We start from the raw sequence: 23339 nt of genomic DNA, 5'->3' as shown, positions 1-23339 counted from the left end.
CAGTGGAGACTGAAGAACCCATGCAGCTAGGTCACGGGCGCCTCACGTAGGCTGAAAGGTCAAGGAGTCGCAAAGAGGGTCTCTGCATGTACTGCGGGAAAAAGGGCCACATTGCACAAAACTGTGGTAGGAAGTCGGGAAACTCCTTAGCTTAGGTGTGGCTGGAGGTACCACCCTAAGCGGAGTAGTTTCACCTCCTAAACAAGAGAAAATATTATTGCCCTGCTCCTTAAACTGGGAAGGGCAGAACTTTCCTACCACAGCATTTGTGGACTCTGGGTTGACTGGTAACTTTTTAGATTTAAATTTTGCTTTAAGGTTGAATATCCCTGTACTTCTGGTAGAAAAACATTTGTATGTTACAGCAATCGACGACACCCCTTTGCAAGGAAAGTCCCCACTGTGCCAGACACCTCCTCTCTCGCTGCAAGTAGGAGCTCTGCACAAGGAGATCATCCATTTTTTTGTGTTAAAGATGTCTACCTCTACGGTAATATTAGGGTTACCTTGGTTACGGTTACATTCGCCTCAGTTTGATTGGGGGAATGGGCAGTTGACTACTTGGTCACCTTATTGTTCACAGCATTGTTTACAGAAGATAGCCATGTGTTCTACTAAGGTTGAAGTGGAAGGAGTACCTCCACAATATCAGGAATATTCTGATGTATTTTGTCCTAGAGCAGCAGATCAACTACCCCTGCATAGACCATTTGACTGCCCTATAGATTTGAAGCCAGGAACCATGCCTCCCAGGGGCCACCTATACAACCTCTGGTCCCTAGAAAAATTGGCCATGGATGAGTACATCCAAGAAAATTTACAGAAGGGTTTCATCCGCCCTTCGAGATCTCCTGCGGGGGCGGGATTCTTCTTTGTTCAGAAAAAAAGATGGAGGTTTGCGCCCCTGTATCGATTACAGGGGTCTAAATAAGATCACAATTAAGAATCGGTATCCACTACCGCTAATCGATGATTTATTTACACAGGTTTCCGAGGCTTCTGTTTTTACTAAGTTAGATTTGAGAGGAGCCTACAATTTGATCCGTATCAGGGAAGAAGATGAATGGAAGATGGCATTTAACACTCCCAAGGGGCATTACGAGTACTTGGTGATGCCCTTTGGGTTATGTAACGCTCCTGCAGTCTTCCAGGAGTTCGTTAACGAAATCTTCAGGGAGGTACTGGGTCACTTTGTAATAGTATATTTGGATAACATCCTAATATTTTCCAAAAATCTCACTGAACATCGCCAACATGTTAAGTATGTGTTGCAAAAACTTAGAGAAAATCAATTATTCTAGAAAAGTGTGTTTTTGAGGTAAAGGAGATTGCCTTTCTGGGATACGTTATCTCCACTACAGGGTTGTCCATGGATTCCAAGAAGGTCTCTGCTGTAAGGGAATGGCCACAACCATCTGGGCTTAAAGAACTACAGAGATTCTTGGGATTCGCAAACTACTACAGAAAGTTTATCAAGGGGTTCTCTTCTGTGGTGTCTCCACTTACTAACCTGACTAAGAAGGGGGCTGATGTCTCTCATTGGTCAAAAGAGGCATGTGCAGCATTTTCCTCTCTAAAAGAAGCTTTCTGTTCTGCTCCCATATTACGTCATGTAGATGTTGCTTATCCATTCTTAGTGAAAGTGGATGCCTCAGAGGTTGTAGTGGGAGCCGTATTGTCTCAGCGTTCAGGAATTCAGGACAAACTTCATCCCTGTGCTTTCTTTTCTAGAAAATTCTCTCCTGCCCAGAGAAATTATGATGTTGGGAACAGGGAATTGTTGGCCATTAAGCTTGCTTTTGAGGAATGGCGCCATTGGTTAGAGGGGGCAGAGCATGTAATAACTGTATACATGGATCATAAAAACCTACAGTACAGTGAAAAGGCTAAAAGACTCACCCCCAGACAGGCTAGATGAGCTCTCTTTTTCTCCCGTTTTAATTTCATAATTACATTTACACCAGGGAGTAAGAATGTCAAAGCAGACGCCCTTTCTGGTTGTTTTGAACCCGAAACTGCTCCAACCCCTTCCCCAGAAAGTATCTTGCCAAAAGAGATCATCCTGGCAGCCACTGAAATAGTTGAAGACCTTACCAGCCTTCTAAGTCCTTTCCAATTGGAAGTCCCAGAAGGGAAACCAGAAGGGGTTCTATATGTTCCTTGTGTCTTGCGCCCCAAGGTGTTGCAGTTGTTTCATGGACACAAGAATGCTGGACATCCTGGCATCACCAGAACCCAAGAGTTGTTGGGTAGGTCTGTCTGGTGGCCATCATTACAATCAGATTGCAGAGAATTTGTCAAGACCGACCTGTACCGTCTGTGCCAGGAGTAAACCCTCCCGACTAGCTCCAGTCGGAACTTTACAGTCTCTGCCCTCCCCTCAGGAGCCATGGACACACATTTCCATGGACTTTGTGGGAGAACTTCCAGTTTCCAATGGAAAGACGGTGATTTGGGTAGTCACTGACAGATTCAGTAAGATGGTTCACTTTGTGTCCCTTAGTGGTTTCCCCTCTGCTAAAAAATTTGCAGATCTTTTTATTCAAAATATATTTAAGTTACACGGTTTTCCGGAAAATATTGTCTCGGACAGAGGGGTCCAGTTTGTCTCCAGGTTCTGGCGGGCCATCTGTAAAGAGATGGGTATGTCGTTGTCTTTTTCATCAGGTTACCATCCGCAGACCAACGGTCAGACAGAAAGGATCAATCAGTCCTTGGAACAGTTCCTGAGATGTTATGTGGCGGACGCCCAACATCAGTGGGCGGACTTTCTACCATTTGCTGAATTCGCATATAACAATCTCAGGAATGAGTCCTCTGGTTATGCGCCTTTCCAGATAGTCAATGGGAAGTTCCCCAAATGCAGTGCTGGTCGTAATGGAAAAATCTACGGATCATTACGCGTAATTTTACGCTATTACGCATTACGCAATTACGGTTACGGCATAGGAAATTATCTACGGTTCATGACTGTAATTACGCGTTAACTTACGCAGTTACGCGTAAGGATACCGTAATGTAGGCGCTTACACTACGATGTTACACGTAGTGCCGTAATACCCATTAATGCGTATTTTTTGACGCATACGGACGATGTGTACGCAATAGCCATCAATGTGACAGCTATTGCGTACACATCATTCGTATGCGTCAAAACGTACGCTTATATACTGAAGTATACTGAAGGGTGGGAGAAGATACTATTGGTTGCTTAGGATGTTGACTGATTGGCTACTCTTAGAAAAGGGGAGTTTTTACGTTAGTAATTACGCGTAAAATTACGCGTAAGTCTATGTAAAATTACGCATACCTAGCAATTACGGTAGACAGTGTAATTACGATACCACTTAACTTCTTACGCGTAAATAATTACGCGTAAGACCGTAAGATACACATAGCGCTTACGCGTAAATTTACATTAAATTACGATGCGTAATTACGCTCATGCTTAATTTCGGCCCAGCACTGCCCAAATGTTCTCCCTTGCCAGTGACGGTCTCTCCGTTCCCTGTTCTGGAGGAGTGGCAGGAATATTTTTAGAGGATTTGGGCTAAGGTCAGAGAAAATCTAAAAAAGGCTTTTTGCATGCAGAAGAGGCAGGCAGATAAGAGAAGATCTGCGGAGTGGGAGTTTAACCCAGGGGACAAAGTTTGGGTATCAACTCGTCATATAGCTCTGAAACAGCCATCCGCGAAACTCGGGCCCAGGTATATTGGACCATACCCAATTTCCGAAAGGGTTAACCTTGTTACTTACAGAGTCAATTTACCGCATTCTCTAAGGGTGGGGAAAGCCTTTCATGTGTCGCTCCTGAAGCCGGCTGTTAAGATGGATTCCCCCCCTCCTCACCCCATCATGGTTGATGGTGAGCCCGAGTGGGAGGTCGAGGAGAGTTTGGACTCCAGACGAGTTCAGGGCTCAGTACAGTATTTGGTGCATTGGAGAGGATACGGTTTAGAGGAAAGATCTTGGGTCAAAGCAGGTGATTTACATGCAGATAACCTTAGGAAACGGTTTCATGAGCTTCATCCTGACAGGCCAGGTGGGACGTGTCCGGAGTCCACGCCTAGAGGGAGGGGTACTGTAATGAAAAATCCGCACTGCCAGATGGATTGCGGAAATATGGTCGTATCCAATCCGGCAAGCGGACTTTCCAACGCGGGATGCGAAAAAATTTGTCTGCATCCGCTGTGCAAACCCGTCCGAGCACTCTGCTCCAAACTCACCAGCATGCTGCTCACCAGGACTCTGCCATCTTGCCTCTAGGGGGCAGGCGCGCCCGACAGACACGCCTTTATACTCTTAGGAAGCGTGTCAGCTGACCTGGAGATCAGCTGACATTTTAGCCTGCTCTGATTGGTTGCTGTCTGGGGTGGAGACTTCTCTCCCAGGCAGTATATAAGGAAGTGCTTTTCAGTCACACTTCGTCTGTGTTTGCGATACCCTGTGTCAGCACTCAGACCTAGTCAGCCTTGTCTCTGATATTGTGTTATATATTGGTTTATCGCCAATATATATACACATATTATTACTGTTTGATTTATCGTGTATGATTCTGTGCCTGTCTTGACTACTCCTCTGCTTCCTGATTTTGTACTTCGCCAGCCCTTACCGTTATCGACTATTGGCTTGGTTTCCGACTATTCTCTTGTCTCACGTTTCTGTACTGCTGCCGCCTGATCTGTTGCCGGACCTCATTTTGTCTGACCTTTCTCCCTTCAGTGGAACGTCTCCCACTGTAGGGTTCTATCAGAGGCTTGCCTCTTTGAGACGACCGCCACTAGCAAACCTTTCCTGCTAGAGGCCGAGACTCCTCCACTCTGTCCTTTGGAGGATCTCACACACAGGGTTCCCATTCAGAGGTAACCACACCTCAGAGGAATTACGGTGTGGTGGATATTTCCACAGACTTGAATTTACACTGTATATTATTATTGTTGTCTGCTGTTCCAGCTTGCTGGAGGTTGTATCTCTGTGCCCTATAGAGATACTCTATTGCACCCTCTTGCGTACGATTGTATCGTGTCACGCTATACTTGCATTATTAGTGATTCTGCAGATCACCATATAATCAGGTATAGCATCTGTATTATTGGTGATACTGCAGATCACCAATAATCAGAATAGCGGTGCTTGCTGATACTAATCGTTACACATCTATGTTAAAAACCTAGTATGTATGCAGCCTTCCCAATGCTTCGCCTAGGAGATCCAAAATGTTAAATTATCTCGGACAATCACATTGATCTCCTCTTTTACCCCTCCCCCTGTAAGCTGCTGTCATCCCTCCTCCCCCTCCAAGGCAACAGAGTGTGCAAGGCTACAGCCACACAATACATCTGTACAGCACTCAACCCAAACTGATGCCCAAGGGATTGAGTCCTGATCCTTGCGGGCGACATTCTTTGTGCCTGCGTCGGCCCCTCAATGGTTGAGAAAAAAGGACCAAATATCTCCCAACAATTACAGTATCAGCATTTTACTAATAAAGGATCATAATAAGAATCTCTTTTCAAGTTATGTGGAACATAAACAGGAAGACAAAATTCCCTTTCCTCCATCTACATTCCTGAAGGAAACGTAAAACACGTAACTCAGCAATTTGTTTTTAACAAATTAACGATTGGAAAAAAAATCCCATTAACACTGTAAATTATTCCTGCTGATCTTGTTTAAAATAGTTACTACAACCTTTAATTATCATGAAACTGTTGCTACTGACTGGTGAGAATTGCATGGAGGGTGTTAGAGGTCAAGTGCTGTAAAAACAGCGCAAGAGATTTGGGCGCAGCCAGCGCCACCATAGGTTGTAATAGGAATTACGGCTCAGTGAGTAATTTGGGCGCCGTCGAAAGATGGAGCACAAATTATTACAAAAAGTCTGTAATTCGTCCGCCACCAATAGCTGGAAGCCAAATTAAATCTTTCCCCCATTATCCATGGCGACCTGGAGGGGGAATAGTAATGAATGCCTCCAGGGCTTGTGCAGGAGCAGGGTATGCTGTTTATCAGCTTTACCTTGCGCCCAAATCTCCCGGTGGCTGAAAAATAGGTATGCAATGGCGGTGACTGAAAACATTTTCTTTGAAGGAGGGATCACACTTGCATCTGCAGGAATTGCTGATGATTCCCCGCACCCTGTTGCAGCGTATTTCAGCTTTTTGGAGTGCGTTTTATCGCACTGATTTTTTACAGTAGCCATTGATTTCAATAAAAAAAAATGGGAAAGTAGTGCAGGCTGTCTTTTTTTTTTTTTTTAACACTAATCGGAATCGCATATGCCCTAGGGAAAACGCAATGGCACCATAGACTACTGTTACAGACGATTCGGCTTGTGTTTATTAAATGTTGCGAAAACACTGTGAGTACTAGGGATGGTCAATCAGATAAAAATGATTTATAATTGATGCATTATGCAAATTTTGCATGTTACATAATTATTGTAAAAATTAAGCACTTTTTTCATTACGTTATTTTCACTGGAGTTTCTCTTTAAAGGGAACCAGAGATGAACGATTCACACAAAATAAACATATCAGTTGATAGCTTGTAAAGAATAAATGCTCTACCTGATAATTTTGCCCCTCTGGTGTGCCTTTTTGAGTGCTTTTTGTCCATTATTGCTCCAGGAAAAATCCAACATGGCCGCCGGCTCATACCTGTTCTGCTTCCAAGTTATGAGGTGTTCTGGATGTGCTGTCTAGCCTCTGAGACTTTAGACAAGCAGGGCTGCTGCAGCCTTTCATCTGTGTGCTTTCAACTATTATTCTGGTATGCTGTGTGGCTGCCTGTAGGAAGTGTCTCTCATAGGAATGAAACTGCAGTCATCATCAGTATCTACAGTATGCAGACAGAGTGCACACAGAGCACACAGGGATCATATTGCAGCCACAGAGCTTCTCTCTCAGCAGGAGCAGCCCCTCCCATGTCATCACAGCTCTCAGTATGCAAAGCAGGAAATCTAAGCCAGGAGGGGGAAGGCTTGGGCTTGAAAAAACTCCACAGAAGAGTGACTCAGCTATAATGATTCCAGGTCAAACCTCGACTGAATAGTCGGTGGATTCTTATCACAGTTGATAACAGATTAGACTGAAAAGAATAAAACTAAAAGCAGGGTAGGTGTTTACTGTCATGTTCCCACTGATAAATGTAATAAAATACATGAGGGTGCTTCATCTCTGGTTCTCTTTAAATACTATTTCCCCTCTGAGTTGTTGCAACTCGGAGGGATATGTAATTCAGAGTCCGGCAATGGCCCTAATCCTGAAGTACCCTTATTTGCCCACTCACTATAGCATTGCTGCTGTAGCAGCATCTAGCCGAGCACCAGCATAAACCTGCTTCATTGTGGGAACCCTCACTGTCTTCCCACTACAATCTTCGCTGGTCAGCCCAGTGAATACACCCTCAGTCTCAATCTACTGCACATGCACGTCCCTGCCGTGTGTGGCCCCCTGACGCTCTACCATAGCAGGGAGTACAACACCAGTACAGCACTGGCACAACAACTCCCAGCCACAAGGCATGACGAGGGTTCATGCACGGTCTGGCTGCGTATTTAAGACTGAGCGCAGCTACGCAATTTTACCAGGCCAGCACTCGAAGGATAGTAGTGGGCCGGGCAGACAGCAAGAGGGGCCATGGCCTGAAGGGGGCTGGAAGAAGCCCCAGGTGAGTATCAATGCATGTATTTGAATTATCTCACGTTTCCTTTATGATCTTAAGAAAATCGTGTCGGTCTGAGTTCGTATTTATCATTAAGTACATGAATTATTATGATCAAGCGCTTTGAGTCCTATGTGAGAAAAGCGCTATAGAAATGTTATTGTATTGTATTATTGTATCATAAATAGTTTGTCAATAGGATAGTATTTGCATCTTGTTTTATAATGACTGTTTCACGCAAACGATTCTGCGAAAATCTCTCCAACCCATCCATATTCTCATGAAACTGCCCGCGACTATTTCGCTCATCCCTAGCCTCGCAATTCTGAACAAAATACATGGAATTTTCAGATGCATTCCTGTACAGAATTATTCCCTTCCTACCCCCACTCACATATTCCCACCGGTATCTGTAGCCTTAAGTGTCCGCTTTCAATGATACAGCCCAAAATGGTAATTAGAAAGTAATTATAAAGGTCTGATTATAATTAGCAGCCTCGAAAAAGCACTGGACCGAATTGTTTTTCATGATTAGCGCTATTGAAAGATCAGCCTAAGCATTTCCTTCCTCTTTTCCTCGCTGAATCTTCGCAATTCTCTAAGCAACAGCGCACCATGCTCAGACAGTGGCTATTAATTCATGGAAAGGGCGGTATAAAATGTCACAGCTAAATGCCAGACTCATTTCTAAAACGTGTTACAATAGCACAATATATAGGCTGGATTTTAAGCAAGCTTTTTCAACTGGTCACAAGATATATGCTTATATAGTTTACAGGGGGGTAGGTAGTAATGGGTGTTTTTACCTTCTGGGGTAGACGCAGTGCCAGGCAAGTCTGGAGACTATCCATTTTGCCACTCCAGGTGAGAAAACCTGTGCCCCCCCCCCCCATGAAAACAATCGTAATGCAGCAGCATTTCACCAGAAAATAGTCGGAATGCGGCAGAGTTTCACCATAAAATACACGTATTGTGGAAGTGTTTCACCAGAAAATAATGGTAATGCAGCAGCAGTTTCACCAGAAAATAATTGTAATACGGCAGCATTTCACCAGAAAATAACCATAATGCGGCAACATTTCACCAGAAAATATCATAATGCGGCAATGTTTTACCAGAAAATAATCGTAATGCGGCAATGTTTCACCAAAAAATCATCGTAATGCAGCAGCGTTTCACCAGAAAATAATCATAATGTGGCAATGTTTCACCAGAAAATAATCGTAATGCAGCAGCGTTTCACCAGAAATTACACTTATTGCAGCAGCGTTTCACCAGAAATTACACTTATTGCAGCAGCGTTTCACTAGAAAAATACATGTAAATGCTGTAGCATTTCACCAGAAAATACACAATGCGGGCTGCGTTTCGCTTCACCAGAAAACAACACACAAGCAGGGCTCCACTTTCATGGGGCACAAAGATAAACAGGAGGAGGAACAAAGGGGGACGGAAGCAGGCACAAGGGTCAAAAGAAGTCACAAAGGAGGACAGAAGGGGGCACAAGGGGACAGAAGAAGGAACAAAGAGGGGGCAGAAGGAGGCACAATGGGGGACAGATTGAGGCACAAAGGGAGACAAAAGGAGGCGCAGGAGGAAAGAAGGAGGGACAGGGGGACTGAAGGAGGCGCACAGGGGACAGTAGGAGGCACAATGGGGGGCAGAAAAAAGCACAAGGGGGGGGGCAGAAACAAGCACAAAGGGGGGCAGAAGGTGGCACAGGGAGACAGTATGAGGCACAAAGGGGAACAGAAGAATGCACAAAGGGGGACAGAAGAAGGCACAAGACGGAGACTGAAGAAGGCAGAGGCGGATGTAAGGAGGCACAGGGAGACAGAAGGAGGCAGAGGGGGACAGATAGAGCCACAGGGAGACAGAAGAAGGCACAAAGGGGCACAGAAGGAGACATAAGGGGGACAGAGGTGGCACATGGGGACTGAAGAGGCACATGGAGACAGAATGAGGCACAAAGGGAGACAGACGGAGGCACAGGAGGACAGAGGGAAGTAGAGTGGAACTGAAGGAGGAACGGGGGCCGAGGTAGCACAAGGGGACAAAGAAAGGCACAAGGGGACATAAGGAGGCACAGGGGGACAGAAGGAGGCACAAAGGGGCACAGATGAAGGCAGAGGTGGCACAGGGCAACTGGGCAGAAGGGAGACAGGAGGCATAAAGAGAGACAGAAGGACAAACAGGGAGTCAAACATGGGCTGAAGCACAATGGGCTGAAGGAGGGATAAAAGGAGGCACAAAGGGGAAAAAAGGGATGCACAAGGCACAGAAGGACACAGTGGCAGCTGCCTGCAACTTATTCTAGGCAGATGCAGCAGAAGCAAGTAATAGACCGCCCATGGTGGTGGGGCTTAGTCAGAGTGGGGCTTCATTCAGAGGGCGAGGCTTAATCCAGCAACATGGCGCCCCCAGGACCAATGGCACTCCAGGCAATGGCCGGTACTGCCTATGCCTAAAAGCAACCCTGGAGACAAGCTTTGTATGTCACCAACCAGTGCTCTTTTTATGCTGTACATGTTATTTAAAGGCATTTTTATAGAAACAAAAACAGTTGAGAAAACATGAACAAAAATTCTGACACTAGCTGGGTAACACTTACGGGAATATCCAAGCTGCAAAAAAAATTACATTTACTTACCCGGGTAAGTAAGTGTCATTTTTTTTGCAGCTTGGATATTCCTGTAAGTGTTAGCTTCCTCCAGCCCCTAGCAGCTGCTATGTCCCCACTGCAGCTCCGCTCTCAGCCGCTGGCTCCCGGTCCCCTGCGGAGCAGCGGCTGACCTCGCCTGGCTGTCCTCTACTGCGCCTGCGCTGCTGTCAATCACTCGCACAGTTCTGAGCCTACACGGTACACTCCACACCCCGTGCAAGTGAATGACACCGCAGGCGCAGTAGACCTATGCATCGTCGGGGACTGGGAGCCAGTGGCTGAGAGCGGAGCTGCGGTGAGGGACATAGCTGCTGCTAATGGCTGGAGGAAGTTCCTGGTAAGTAGATTTTGTAGCTCGAACATTCCCTTTAAAGATGAGAATACTTTCTACTGGGAGCAAACATACCGTTTATCCCAAATCAAAAATACAAGCAAGTCTATTTAACTTTAACTACAGTATAATCTTGTCTTTTCTGCCACCATTTGTAGCAGAAGGATGTGAATGTTACTGTGCAGCGCTGATGAGCACAGCATGGGAGCTAGCATGAGCCTGTGATCCTAACCAAGGGCAACAAGTAGGGTACCAACCAAGGTGTATTACTCTGGTGTGCGATTTCCTTCTCCCTTCCCCCCGGCAGAGATCGGCAGCTGAAGAAGCCTGGCTGGGTTTCTCACCCCTCCTGGTTCCTGCAACTGTCTTCTCTCACTTATAATAAGGGCGGGCTCTTATGTCGGTATGTGCTGGGACCTGGCCACTGGCGTAACAATAGGCCCTGCAGCCCCTGCTCCCACGGGGGGGTCCGGGCCCCCCTGCCTGGGGCCCGCTCGGGCCGTTTTGTGGGGGCTGGAGGGGTGGCAGCATGAGGTGAAAGCCTTGGCCACAGTCGGCGGGGAGAGGGGAAGTTCTCCCTCTCTCCCTCACCTCGGGGCTCTCCTCTCTGCGCTCCCCTCCAGCTAGTTACAGTGTGGGCAGCGGCGGGCAGATACATACCTTCTTCCGTGCGTTCCACCGCATATTCCTCGCTCTAGCGGCTGACATCACTTCCGGAAGTGACGTCAGTCGCTAGAGCGAGGAGTATGCGGTGGAACACACGGAAGAAGGTATGTATCTGCCCGCCGCTGCCCGCTACCCACACTGTAACTAGCTGGAGGGGAGCGCAGAGGGAAGAGTCCCGAGGTGAGGGATAGGGGGGAACTTCCCCTCTCCCCGCCGACTGTGGCCAAGGCTTTCTCCTCATGCTGCCACCCCTCCAGCCCCCACAAAACGGCCACGAGCGGGCCCCAGGGAGGGGGGGGCCCACTCTGCAGGGGGGCCCGGTGGGGCCTAGTTACGCCCCTGGACCCGGCCTGATGAAGTTATCAAGCCGAAATCCTATTAATACATAAAAGAAAACAAAAATGGCCAGGCTTTTAATCAGAAAAGCCTGCAGACTTTTCTGTTTTATTAAAAGATACCCGAGGTGACATATGACATGATGACGAGATAGACATGTGTATGTACAATGCCTAGCACACAAATAACTGTGCTGTGTTCCTTTTCGCCTTTCTCTGCCTGAAAGTGTTAAACATCAGGTATGTAAGTGGCAGTTCCTGTCTGAGTCAGGACTGGGTCAGACTACAGTGTGAACCTCACTGATAAGCAATTACTATAAAACTATAAAACACTTTCCTAGCAGAAAATGGCTTCTGATAGCAGGAAAGAGATAAAAATTGCCAATATATCATAGATTTTAGCTCTGGCATACTTCAATGAATGTGTCATTGAGAAAAAAACAATAAAACAGTAAAAACTTAAAAAGTAGATTTAAATATAAAATAAAACCATGGAATATCTTAAAAAGTCCTTTTTAGGAGAAGGAGGATAGATACAATTGTTTATTGCATTCGTTTATTTTCACCTCGGGTGTCCTTTAATGGAGATACAGTATATTACTGCAACACAACAGTTTCGCCTCTGTTCGTATACTATTACCAGTCAAACAACCGGTGAAAATGTTCAATTGTAATATTTCATACGTTCATAAAAAAGAAAGTTAAATATATTTTTTAAACAATAAAATAAATCAAACACATATGCTAAGGAACAATCGAATGCATTCCATAATAAAGGTCCTGTCCTCTAACTACTGCTGTTCAAACATAAATGTTAATCAAATCTCATTCAATTCAACTCATTGTGTAGAAATATCGCTTCTCAAAAAGGTCTGTCCAATCACAGGGCCGCATATATTTCAAAATTAGCGGAAAATGCCAGGGGCGTAGCTATGGAGCTATGGCCCCTCGTGCGAGTTTTACATGGGCCCCCCCATGCAATCTATATGTAACACTTGATACAGCGCAACAAAACCTGCCAAGGTCATCCACAGTATTAGAGGTGCAAGAAGGGGATGGGGAGCCGTTTGCTAATGATTACTACTATTCAAAGCATCTATAGAAGTGATTATTACCACCACAGGACCAATAAATAGCTAATACTGTGGTTGAGGACGAGCCCCATCGGGCCCCTCTAGCCCAAGGGCCCCGATGCGGTCGCTACCTCTGCAAACCTTATTGCTACGCCACTAGAAAATGCACACAATATGGTCACTGGTCATTAAAGTACACCTTTGAGATTATAAACTTAAAAAATCAGATATTTATCTCAGGAAGTTCTCCTGTTCTCCTCAGCCAGCCCAATCCTGTGCTCCTGCGCAGGTGCAATACCCGCTTCCTGTGGAAACAGCCAAGCACAATTGGATCTGCTTTACTGCCCAGGCAACTTGCGCCTGCACAGTACAGCTGACCCATTTGGGCTCGGCTATTTCCACTGGAGCCAGAGAGGAAGCTGGGACTGCACCTGTGCGATACCCCCGCCAAGCAGACTATCGGGAGTCCCAGCACTGGATCTCCCCTGCTGAGGAGGGAAAGCCTCTTTAAGATGCAAATGCTTCCCCCACCTGGGGAAAGTACCCCCTAGAGGAGCTTTTCTTCTCTTCAGGTACCCTTTAAATTACTGATTCTAATTATATTCTATTGCTATTTCCTAGAACTGCGACTCTTGAAGACCTATCGTATACTGTATATGCACGTACATAAGCCAATGCACTACAATGTAAGCCCCCCCCCCCCATGCAGAGCACGCATTGGATCATGGCAGTGGGTGCAGAGTGCGTATTGGAGCATGCTGCAGAATGTATAGCTACCTTCCCTCGCTCCAGCTCCAGTCCCTGCATCACCCTGGCAGCTTCTGAACTAACCCCCAGAGCTCCAAACTTACTGTCATGTGACTGCAGTGAGCCTGGAGCTCTAGTGAGCAGTTCAGAAGCTGCTGGGGAGATGCATGGATGCAAGCGAGAGCAAGGACAGGTAGCTATGCATGCTACAGCATGCTCTAACAATACTCTGCATTATTATTATAATTATTATTTAGTATTTATATAGCGCCGACATCTTCTGCAGCGCTGTACAGAGTATATATAGTCTTGTCACTAACTGTCCCTCAAAGGAGCTCACAATCTAGTCCCTACTATAGTCATATGTCTATGTATGTGTTGTGTAGTGCATGTATATTTTAGTCTAGGGCTAATTTTACGGGGAAGCCAATTAACTTCTCTGTATGTTTTTGGTATGTGGGAGGAAACCGGAGTACACGGAGGAAACCCACACAGACACAGGGAGAACATACAAACTCCTTGCAGATGTTGATCTGGCTGGGATTTGAACCGGGGACCCAGTGATGCAAGGCGAGAGCGCTAACCACTACGCCACCGTGCTGCCCAAACAGGGCCACGCTGTATGTCACCCGTGGATAAGTTGACCATCCCCCACTTTACACCTCGGGATGGTCTTGCCAAGGAGAACTCACATAGAAGCATGTGATCAGTTTGATCAGCTTATAGTTTGTAAGGTTTCGATTTGTTGTCATGACTTCCTAGTTTAACGTATGATCATGACCAGCAAATCAGAGCCTTACAATTCTATCAGCTGATCTAACTCATCATATGCTTATAATCTACAGGAGTTTTCCTAGGAAGAGCCATCCCTATCTACACCCAACATTTGGGTGTCCAAAAGTCAATTTATCTACAGTGATCTATGGTATTAATTTTAATATGCGTAGCGCTACATAGAACATTTAATGACCGAGGTCTTGGTACTCACCGGGAAGTAGAGAAGAAGCGAACCAAACAAAATGGCTTCCAGAAGGATGAGCCCAGATGCTCTGACACTCTGAAAGAAAAAGAGGAAAAAATGAATGGTTATATTCAAGAGGAACTGCACTGAGAAGAATGTAATAAATAAAGTTGATACTTTTTTTTTTACAATATTACTTTATACATTATTTAGTCAGTGTTTGCTCATTGTAAAATCTTTCCTGATTGTTGCCATTTTGATTTAAGAGGTGGGATTACCGGCCTGATGCTGCTTTCTAGTCGTATCTTGTGAGTTATAGCAGATCTCTGATGGAGGATACACTGCACACAGACACCATACTTTGTCTTTTCTCAGGAAGACACTCTATTCTATTTTCTTTTTTTTTCTTTTCTCTGCTCTCTGAGAAAACTTTATTTAACACTTGCTGGTTAACAAACAGGACTCTAGACCAGTGGACAAGCTGTATAAGGGCATATAAATCATCACATATCCTAACACTTACTCTTTCCTCTCCCTGATTTGCATCCTGAAATTTAACACAAGTGGTGACATCAAGGCTATATAATGTACCGTTGTACAGCAATATATATAAGAGAGTACAGTTCCCCATAGTAAAAAGGGTACAGTGCACGATAGTAAAGCGAATACAACACCCCATAGTAACTCTTTTTATTATAGGGTACTGTACTGCCTTTACTTTGGCGCACTGTGGCTTTCTTGCAGGGACTATAACTCTTTACTGCAGGGTCCTGTACCTCTCTTTACTACCGGTACTGGACACTATACTGTCTTTACCATGGAGCACTGTGCATTCTTTACTAATGGGTACTGGTAAGATGTCAACATTTTCACAGTCAGTTTTGCCAAATTAGATGCAAAATCGTCTTTAATTTTGCCCGATGTTAATGAAAATGTTGAATGGTAGAAATAAGATTTTCCAGGTGGTGATGAAGGCAAGTGCACACATAATGTATGCATGTTATAAAGAATTCTATAGGAACACAATTATTTCTGCATGAATTTCACATTACAATATTCCATTAGCGACCCTTCCTCAAAAGGGTCAAAGACTCCAAATAAACAGCATAAGGGAACGGCACCGACGCTACAGACCTGAGCAGAAATAGAGATTGATCACTCTATAACAATGCATCCTTCAAAAAAATATTACATATACAATTGCTGCTGCCTTAAAGGTCACACTGTGCGGAAGGCAATGAAAATATCCTTCATCCTACGGAATTTAATATAAAGCAGGGTTTAATCAGAAACACACTTTGATCGCAGTACTGGTGACGTGGGAGTAAACGAGATCTAGAGCTGTCTTCATTTTTCTCTGCTGAAGAAAATGACTTGTGCAGAATGTTAAAAGAACCAGTCACAAAAAGTCCAAGCATTATCCTTAAATTAATAACATATATACTTGCACATAGGCCCATCTATGGATAAGTCCATCTTAATGACTTAAAGAAATTCTGAGGTAACGTAAAAGAATAAAGGCTTACTTACCTGGGTCTTCTTCCAGCCCCCACAAGTCTTTTTTGGTCCTTTGCAGCAGTTCCAACCTCCTCCCGGGTCCCGCTGTCAGCCTCCCAAGGATTGGCTACCTAAAGGGGTCAGCATCTTCTGCGTAAGCACGTCGCACGTCTGCACATTTGTAGTAGCACTACGTGTACGTGGAATGCTTCTGGTAGTTGGAGCATGATCTCAAGAGGTGCGCCCGTGCATGTGCAGAAGCCACCGACCAACTACAGGACTAACAGCGGGACCCAGGAGAAGACTGGAGCTGCAACAAGGGACACACAGACTTCTAGGGGCTGGAAGAAGCCCCAGGTAAGCAAAGCATAATACCCTTGTATCACTTTAGATAACCTTTAAAAACTAGGGGAAAAAAGTGTGACCCATGGATAAGCCCACCACATGATGCCCCTTTTGATCCTCACTTATGTCTAAGCCAACTCCCAACTTTCAGCCCATATTTTTGGTATAAAAATGTCAGCATATTTGCACGTATATGCAGTATAATTGTGCAGGTTTATTTCTTAAACTGAACCTTGAAGTGAAAATCAACTTATGAGATGATTACTTGTATGTGTTGAACAGATGATATGTAGCAATATATATGTAGATATAGCAATATAGAAAAGGGCCTCATATTTTTCTTTTCGGTTTCATAGCTTAATTTTGAAGGTTGCATCTGACTGTCACAGCTACTGTTTAGAATCCACACAGAAGCAATGACCCTTTAAACTTTCTTGCAGTAAAACCTTATTATCCCCCCTCTCACGGACTTATAGTTTGGATTTGCTTTTGAGGAAACCAGACTGCATTCCACAAACTGTTGGACAAGCTCTTTTACATAGATATCAACTCAGGTTTTGAACTCTTGCTGCACTAAAAGACAGAAAGGGGCATCAGATTATTTCTTAGTAGGGCTAGTACTATATGTGTTGATGTTTATCTCATCATGTCACAGGTCACTTCTGGCACGCTTTAAAGTATCGCAAGCCACAAAAATTAGATGATACACCTTTCAACAAACGAACTGAGCCAATGAGGAGTTCACCAGCCAGGACAGGTGAGTCGTTAAACTGCTGAAAACTATGTAGAGTCCAAGGGACCACAATCAAAATTGAAAGGGGGTGACAGTAGGGGGGAGGGGGGCATAGCCTGCATAGGGGCATTGGGGGTGTGGTCTTTCAGGGGGCCCCCCAGAGCTAGAACCTGCCCTGAGTGTCAGTGAAGCTATGATCACAGACCAATTTGCAGCAGTTATCTTTAGATGAAGATGCTTCTAGTGTAATCCAGTGTAATTGTAAACACCTAGGTCACACTAGCGGCAAGTCATAGCGCAAAGGCTTGCATATGCATTGCAGCCAGCTACAAGCTGCTGCTACAAACTGGGGATAGTGTAAAGGCTCATACCCACCATCAGCCTAGCAGCAACTTTTTGAGTCTTGTGACCTCGTGAGGTTGGTACGAGTGCACGATTAGGCAAACGATGCATTGTGACATGTGGCGACAACGACTGTCATGGCTGATCGGAACTTTAAGATCCCCGATGACTCCCACGCAAAGTGCCATGATCGTTTGAATTCTCGTTCGCGTCGTCAGGTGTTCCCGCAGACAGGAAGATGGATGGCGTCACTGTGAGGTTCAGACATCCATCGTCAGGTGAGTATTGAGCTTAACACCGCCCTACCAATTGCGTTGTGTTATCCTGCAGAGTACACAGATAACTTTAACCTATATAGGGCTTGATTCACAAAGCGGTGCTAACTGTTAGCACACCTGTGAAAACCCCCTTAGCACGTCTAAAAAAGCTTTTCGCGCATAAAACTTTACGCACGCAAAACTTTATGCGCGTAAAACTTTACGCGCGTACTGCACAGAGCGCAGGGCGCTCCGTGCGAAGTGCCCATTAAAGCCTATGGGACTTAGCGCGCGTAAAACTTTGCGCGCGTAAAACTTTGTGCGCGCAAAGTTAGCGCGCGATCTGATTGAGAAATCTGGTGCTAACCTACTTAGCACCCTTTAGACGTGCTAAGTAGGTTAGCACCGCTTTGTGAAACAAGCCCATAGACACTTATTATTTTTCATCTTCAATATTATTTCTTAATGGTATAAGTTAAATACATCCAATCACTGCTGACACACAGAAATGGCAGAAATAGATGAAGCACCTACAGCAAAAATATACATTTCCAGCCAATACAGAGCCTATAGTCCTCAGGGATCATCATCATCCATCTTATTAATCTAATGTTGTTTTAAGCCTTCTTTGTCTAATCAGCAGGGAGTCATACAAATTCAATAATGTTTACAATATTTCCTTCCTGCACACCATATTTCACAAATAATACATTTCCCTCCGGTCTGTTTTCTCTCTGCCATATCTCGTGTTTAAAATTAGTTTCAGAGCAGTTACAGGAATACGGAGGCCAACACTTCTTCCAGTCACTCCAATAAGCTCCAGTTATAACTGCTACTACTGTGTTATAAACATTCAATGTAATTAAAAAAAAAACGAATTTGCAAAAAACAAAAACAAAAACTATTTTTGTTGCAAAATGGAAAAGGAAAAATACCTGTTGCATTAATCAGGGCCAAACCAAGATAAGGGGAAGGGGGGCTCAGTCTCAGGGTGCAGTTACAAGAGAGGTTGTGTGGCGCAACTCAACCAGCCATTATACTCTATGGAGGACCAAAGAGAGCACAAACAGACCAAACCAGAGCAGACACCATCAGCTTTGATCAAGGCAAGGCAGGAGCAGACTGGCCAAGTGTCACGTTTCCGCTGTGGCACTAACGATTTGCAGCCTCTATCACGGCATCACGGGGCACTGGTCAAATGTCCCAACCTCTTCACAGAGCAGGAGAGTTTGCAGATAACTGTTTTCCTGCCCAGAGTCTTTGCAGAGAACACTAAAATACATGCATCACCAGGGGCGGACTGACAACTCATGGGGCCCCCGGGCAATAGGAGATTATGGGGCCCCCATACCAGTGTTTCCCACCTTTCACGTTATATTTTTACAGACTAAGATATAATCATTTATTGACAACAGTAAATATGTTATATTGAGATATTGTACACTGACAAAAATCCCTGCGCGCGGTGCGCCAAAAAATGGGTGTGGTCACGCAACAGAATGTGGGCGTGGTCATGGGTGGGGCAAAATATACATGACCTTAGCAGTGGTGTAAAAGGTCTGCCGGGGAAGTCTGAACTCTGCCATAGTGTTTTCCCCCAAAATACATGTAATCTGACAGCATTTCACCAAAAATCCATGCAATTTGGCAGAGGTTCCTCCAAAATACAGATAATATGGCAGTCGTTCCCCCAAAATAGACGTTATCTGGCAGCAGTGGTTCCCCCAAATACACATAATTTGGCAGCGGATCACCAAAAATACATGTAGCAGCAGTGGTTCCCCCAAAATACACAGAATCTGGAAGCAGCAGTTCCCCCATTATACACAATCTGGCAGCGGTTCCAGAAAAATACACATAATCTGGCAGCTGTTTCTCAAAATACACTTAATCTGGCAGCAGCAGTTCTCCAAAAATAGTTAATCTGGCAGCAGTTCCCCCAAAATAGGTGCCCCCAGTATAGGTAACCAGGTCAAAAGGTATCCCCAGTGGAAGTATCCAGGTCTATAGGTTTTCCCAGTGCAGGTATCCAGGTCTATAGGTGTCCCCAGTATAAGTAGCCTAATCTACAGGTGTCCCCAGAATAGATAACCAGGTCTATAGATGTCCCCATTTGAGATAGCCAGGTCTATAGATGGCCCCAGTTAAGATAGCCAGGTCTATAGGTGTCTCCTGTATAGATAGCCAGGTCTTTAGGTGTCCCCAGTATATGTAGCCAGGTGTATAGGTGTCCCCAGTATAGCCAGGTCTATAGGTGCCCCCAGTATATGCAGCCAGGTGTATAGGTGCCCCCAGTATATGCAGCCAGGTGTATAGGTGCCCCCAGTATATGCAGTCAGATGTATAGGTCTCCCCAGTATAGCCAGGTGTATAGGTCTCCCCAGTATAGCCAGGTGTATAGGTCTCCCCAGTATAGCCAGGTGTATAGGTCTCCCCAGTATATGCAGCCAGGTGTATAGGTGTCCCCAGTATAGCCAGGTTTATAGGTGCCCCAGTATATGTAGCTAGGTCTATAAGCGCCCCCAGTATATGTAGTCAGGTGTATAAGTGCCCTCAGTATATGCAGCCAGGTGTATAGGTCTCCCAGTATATGCAGCCAGGTGTATAGGACTCCCCAGTATAGCCAGGTCTGTAAGTGCCCCCAGTATATGCAGCCAGGTGTATAGGTCTCCCCAGTGTATGCAGCCAGGTGTATAGGTCTCCCCAGTATAGCCAGGTCTGTAAGTGCCCCCAGTATATGTAGCCAGGTGTATCGGTCTCCCCAGTATAGCCAGGTGTATAGGTCTCCCCAGTATATGCAGCCAGGTGTATAGGTGTCCCCAGTATAGCCAGGTTTATAGGTGCCCCCAGTATATGTAGCTAGGTCTATAAGTGCCCCCAGTATATGTAGTCAGGTGTATAAGTGCCCCCAGTATATGCAGCCAGGTGTATAGGTCTCCTCAGTATATGCAGCCAGATGTATAGGTCTCCCCAGTATAGCCAGGTCTATAGGTGCCCTCAGTATATGTAGCTAGGTCTATAAGTGCCCCCAGTATAAGCAGCCAGGCTTGTAGGTGTCTCCAGGAGGGGAGACAGCCAGTGAAGGAGGGCGATGGGCATAGCAGCGGAGAAGGGGGGAAGTTCCCCCCCCTTCTCTCACCTTGGGGCCCCCCTTCCTGGCTCTCCCCTCCGTAATCTGTAATGTGTCGGACAGCTGGAAGCGGCTGACAGCAGGCGGAGACTTACCGCTGTTCAGCCACCGGAGGCATCGCTGATCTGTGTGCAGCTAGTCTGGGCTTCTCAAGCCCACACTAGCTGCACACAGATCAGCGATCCCTCCGGTGGCTGAACAGCGTCTCCGCCCGCTGTCAGCCGCTTCCAGCTGTCCGACACATTACAGATTACGAAGGGGAGAGCCAGGAAGGGGGGCCCCAAGGTGAGAGAAAGGGGGGGGAACTTCCCCCCTTCTCCGCTGCTATGCCCATTGCCCTCCTTCACTGGCTGTCTCCCCTCCTGCTCAGGGTTCTCTGGCGGGTGGCGGGCCCCCCCCCTGACCACGGGCCCTCGGTCCGTGCCCGAGTGCCCTAATGGTCAGTCCGCCCCTGTGCATCACATCACACTCTGCAGCTTTGCCTCACGCTGAACTTCATCAGCAGCACAATGGCATAAAACTCCAGGCTCAGCGAGGAATTTATTTAAGTTGAGAGAGAGTGAGACAGGGATCTCTACTCTGGCTACCCTGGTTACAGAGCATTTGAATAGTGAGGTGGATATCTTATCTTTCAATATGCTTGTGAAGCTAGAAATCCTGTACGTATCAATCATATTGGTTGCATTCCTCTGTGCTATTGCTTTTATTAATAACCCATATTGAGGCACAAGATCCTTAATTAGGAATAGTTGTGTGATTTTATGCATTTACAGTCCTGGGACTAGAGTTATGCACTTGTAGGCACTGTGTTAACATTTCTGATATGTGAAGTTTTTTGCCAGAAATAAAGAATTTAATATTTTGCACATTTCAGTCTTTATTTTCTTATTTAATATATTAATAACTCATCAGGTAGAGCTGTTTACTCTAATTTATATCCTTTATCACATATGTGTGCTGTGATTATTTTTGAAATAGCTTGCCTACCATCGCTCCATGCGCCAATCTCTGCATAGGATGGAGGGGGAAACTGTATAAGGGAGGGGTGTGGTCTTGAAAAATTGAGGCCTGGTCAAAGGTGTGGCAGGGGCATGTCTTACACCTCGATTCATCATTATCTTTGAGATAACTTTTTCCAGTTTGTTAAATTACCGAATTCGAAGTTTAGCGATTTCTAGTTGTATTCATCAAGGTTTTTCCTCATTCGGTGTGAATTCGATGACAATTCGGTAACCATTCGGTAACGTGTCGATATTTCCATTTTACAGCGGTAATTTAACACAAGGCCATAAGATTCCCATGGAATTGTGGGTAAAAGGCAGTCCTTTGAACACTACGTAGCAACATTCTGAATAGGGCTTAACACCTGGACCAGGATTCTGAAAGTGGCTTGGGACAATCCCACAATTTCACCAGCTACGGCTTGATAGGAGCCTTTTCTGAACAAATATAGTGCAGCTAGCAAATTAGTTAACCCTGGCACTGCCTGTGTTCTCTTACAAGATGATTCAAGAGAAATGCAGATGTCCTGTTATAGCAAATAAATCTATTCTCTTGCAAATTGATATAGTTGTAGACCTTATTCTTGCCCTTCTGTGCCTTTGAATCACTCTCAGCTGATACATAACCACTTCAAATGGCTCCATCTTCTCTGCCAGCAATGATCTGACAGGAATAACGACAGAGCAGTGAAGGAGATAACTAATCCTAAATGTAACGATAAACCACGCCCACTTTCATTTTCATGAATTGCACTTTCTTCCGTTTTAACGCATCACTAACGAATTATTACCGAATTATTACCGAATGCTCGCTAACAGCTGTAGATAAATTTGATGAATCCTGAAATCAACTTAACGAATTCGGTATTTTACCAAACTGTCGTTAACCAATTCGATAAGTCTTGATGAATCGAGGCCTTAGGCCTCGATTCATCATTCTCTTTGAGATAACTTTTTCCAGTTTGTTAAATTACCGAATTCGAAGTTTAGCGATTTCTAGTTGTATTCATCAAGGTTTTTCCTCATGCGGTGTGAATTCGATAACAATTCGGTAACCATTCGGTAACGAGTCGATATTTCCATTTTACAGTGGTACTTTAACACAAGGCCATAAGATTCCCATGGAATTGTGGGTAAAAGGCAGTCCTTTGAGCACTACGTAGCAACATTCTGAATAGGGCTTTACACCTGGACCAGGATTCTGAAAGTGGTTGGGACAATCCCACAATTTGATAGGAGCCTTTTCTAAAAAATTATAGTGCAGCTAGCAAATTAGTTAACCCTGACACTGCCTGTGTTCTCTTACAAGATGATTCAAGAGAAATGCAGATGTCGTGTTATAGCAAATAAATCTATTCTCTTACAAATTTATATGGTTGCAGACCTTATTCTTGTCCTTCTGCACCTTTGAATCACTCTCAGCTGATACATAACCACTTCAAATGGCTCCATCTTCTCTGTCAGCAATAATCTGACAGAAATAACGACAGAGCAGTGAAGGAGATAACTAATCCTAAATTTAACGCTAAACCACGCCCACTTTCATTTTCATGAATTGCACTTTATTCCGTTTTAGCGAATCGTTACCGAATCG

General features: G+C 45.1%; 1 protein-coding gene across 5 annotated transcripts in view; it reads right to left on the bottom strand.

The window, feature by feature from the left end:
• Positions 1 to 23339, bottom strand: part of GPR158 (G protein-coupled receptor 158) — a 329086-nt gene that overhangs the window by 77887 nt on the left and 227860 nt on the right. For all 5 annotated transcript variants that reach the window (XM_068235645.1, XM_068235647.1, XM_068235646.1 and 2 more), the window contains one exon: positions 14468 to 14536. In XM_068235645.1, the coding sequence (XP_068091746.1) occupies positions 14468 to 14536 (69 nt within the window). The remainder of the gene's footprint in view (positions 1 to 14467; positions 14537 to 23339) is intronic.

Source organism: Hyperolius riggenbachi, chromosome 5 (genome assembly GCF_040937935.1).
Source record: "Hyperolius riggenbachi isolate aHypRig1 chromosome 5, aHypRig1.pri, whole genome shotgun sequence".
In the NCBI taxonomy this organism is placed as follows: Eukaryota; Metazoa; Chordata; class Amphibia; order Anura; family Hyperoliidae; genus Hyperolius; species Hyperolius riggenbachi.
The sequence above is the reverse complement of the archived record's forward strand: the minus strand, read 5'-3'. Positions and strand labels throughout refer to the sequence as shown.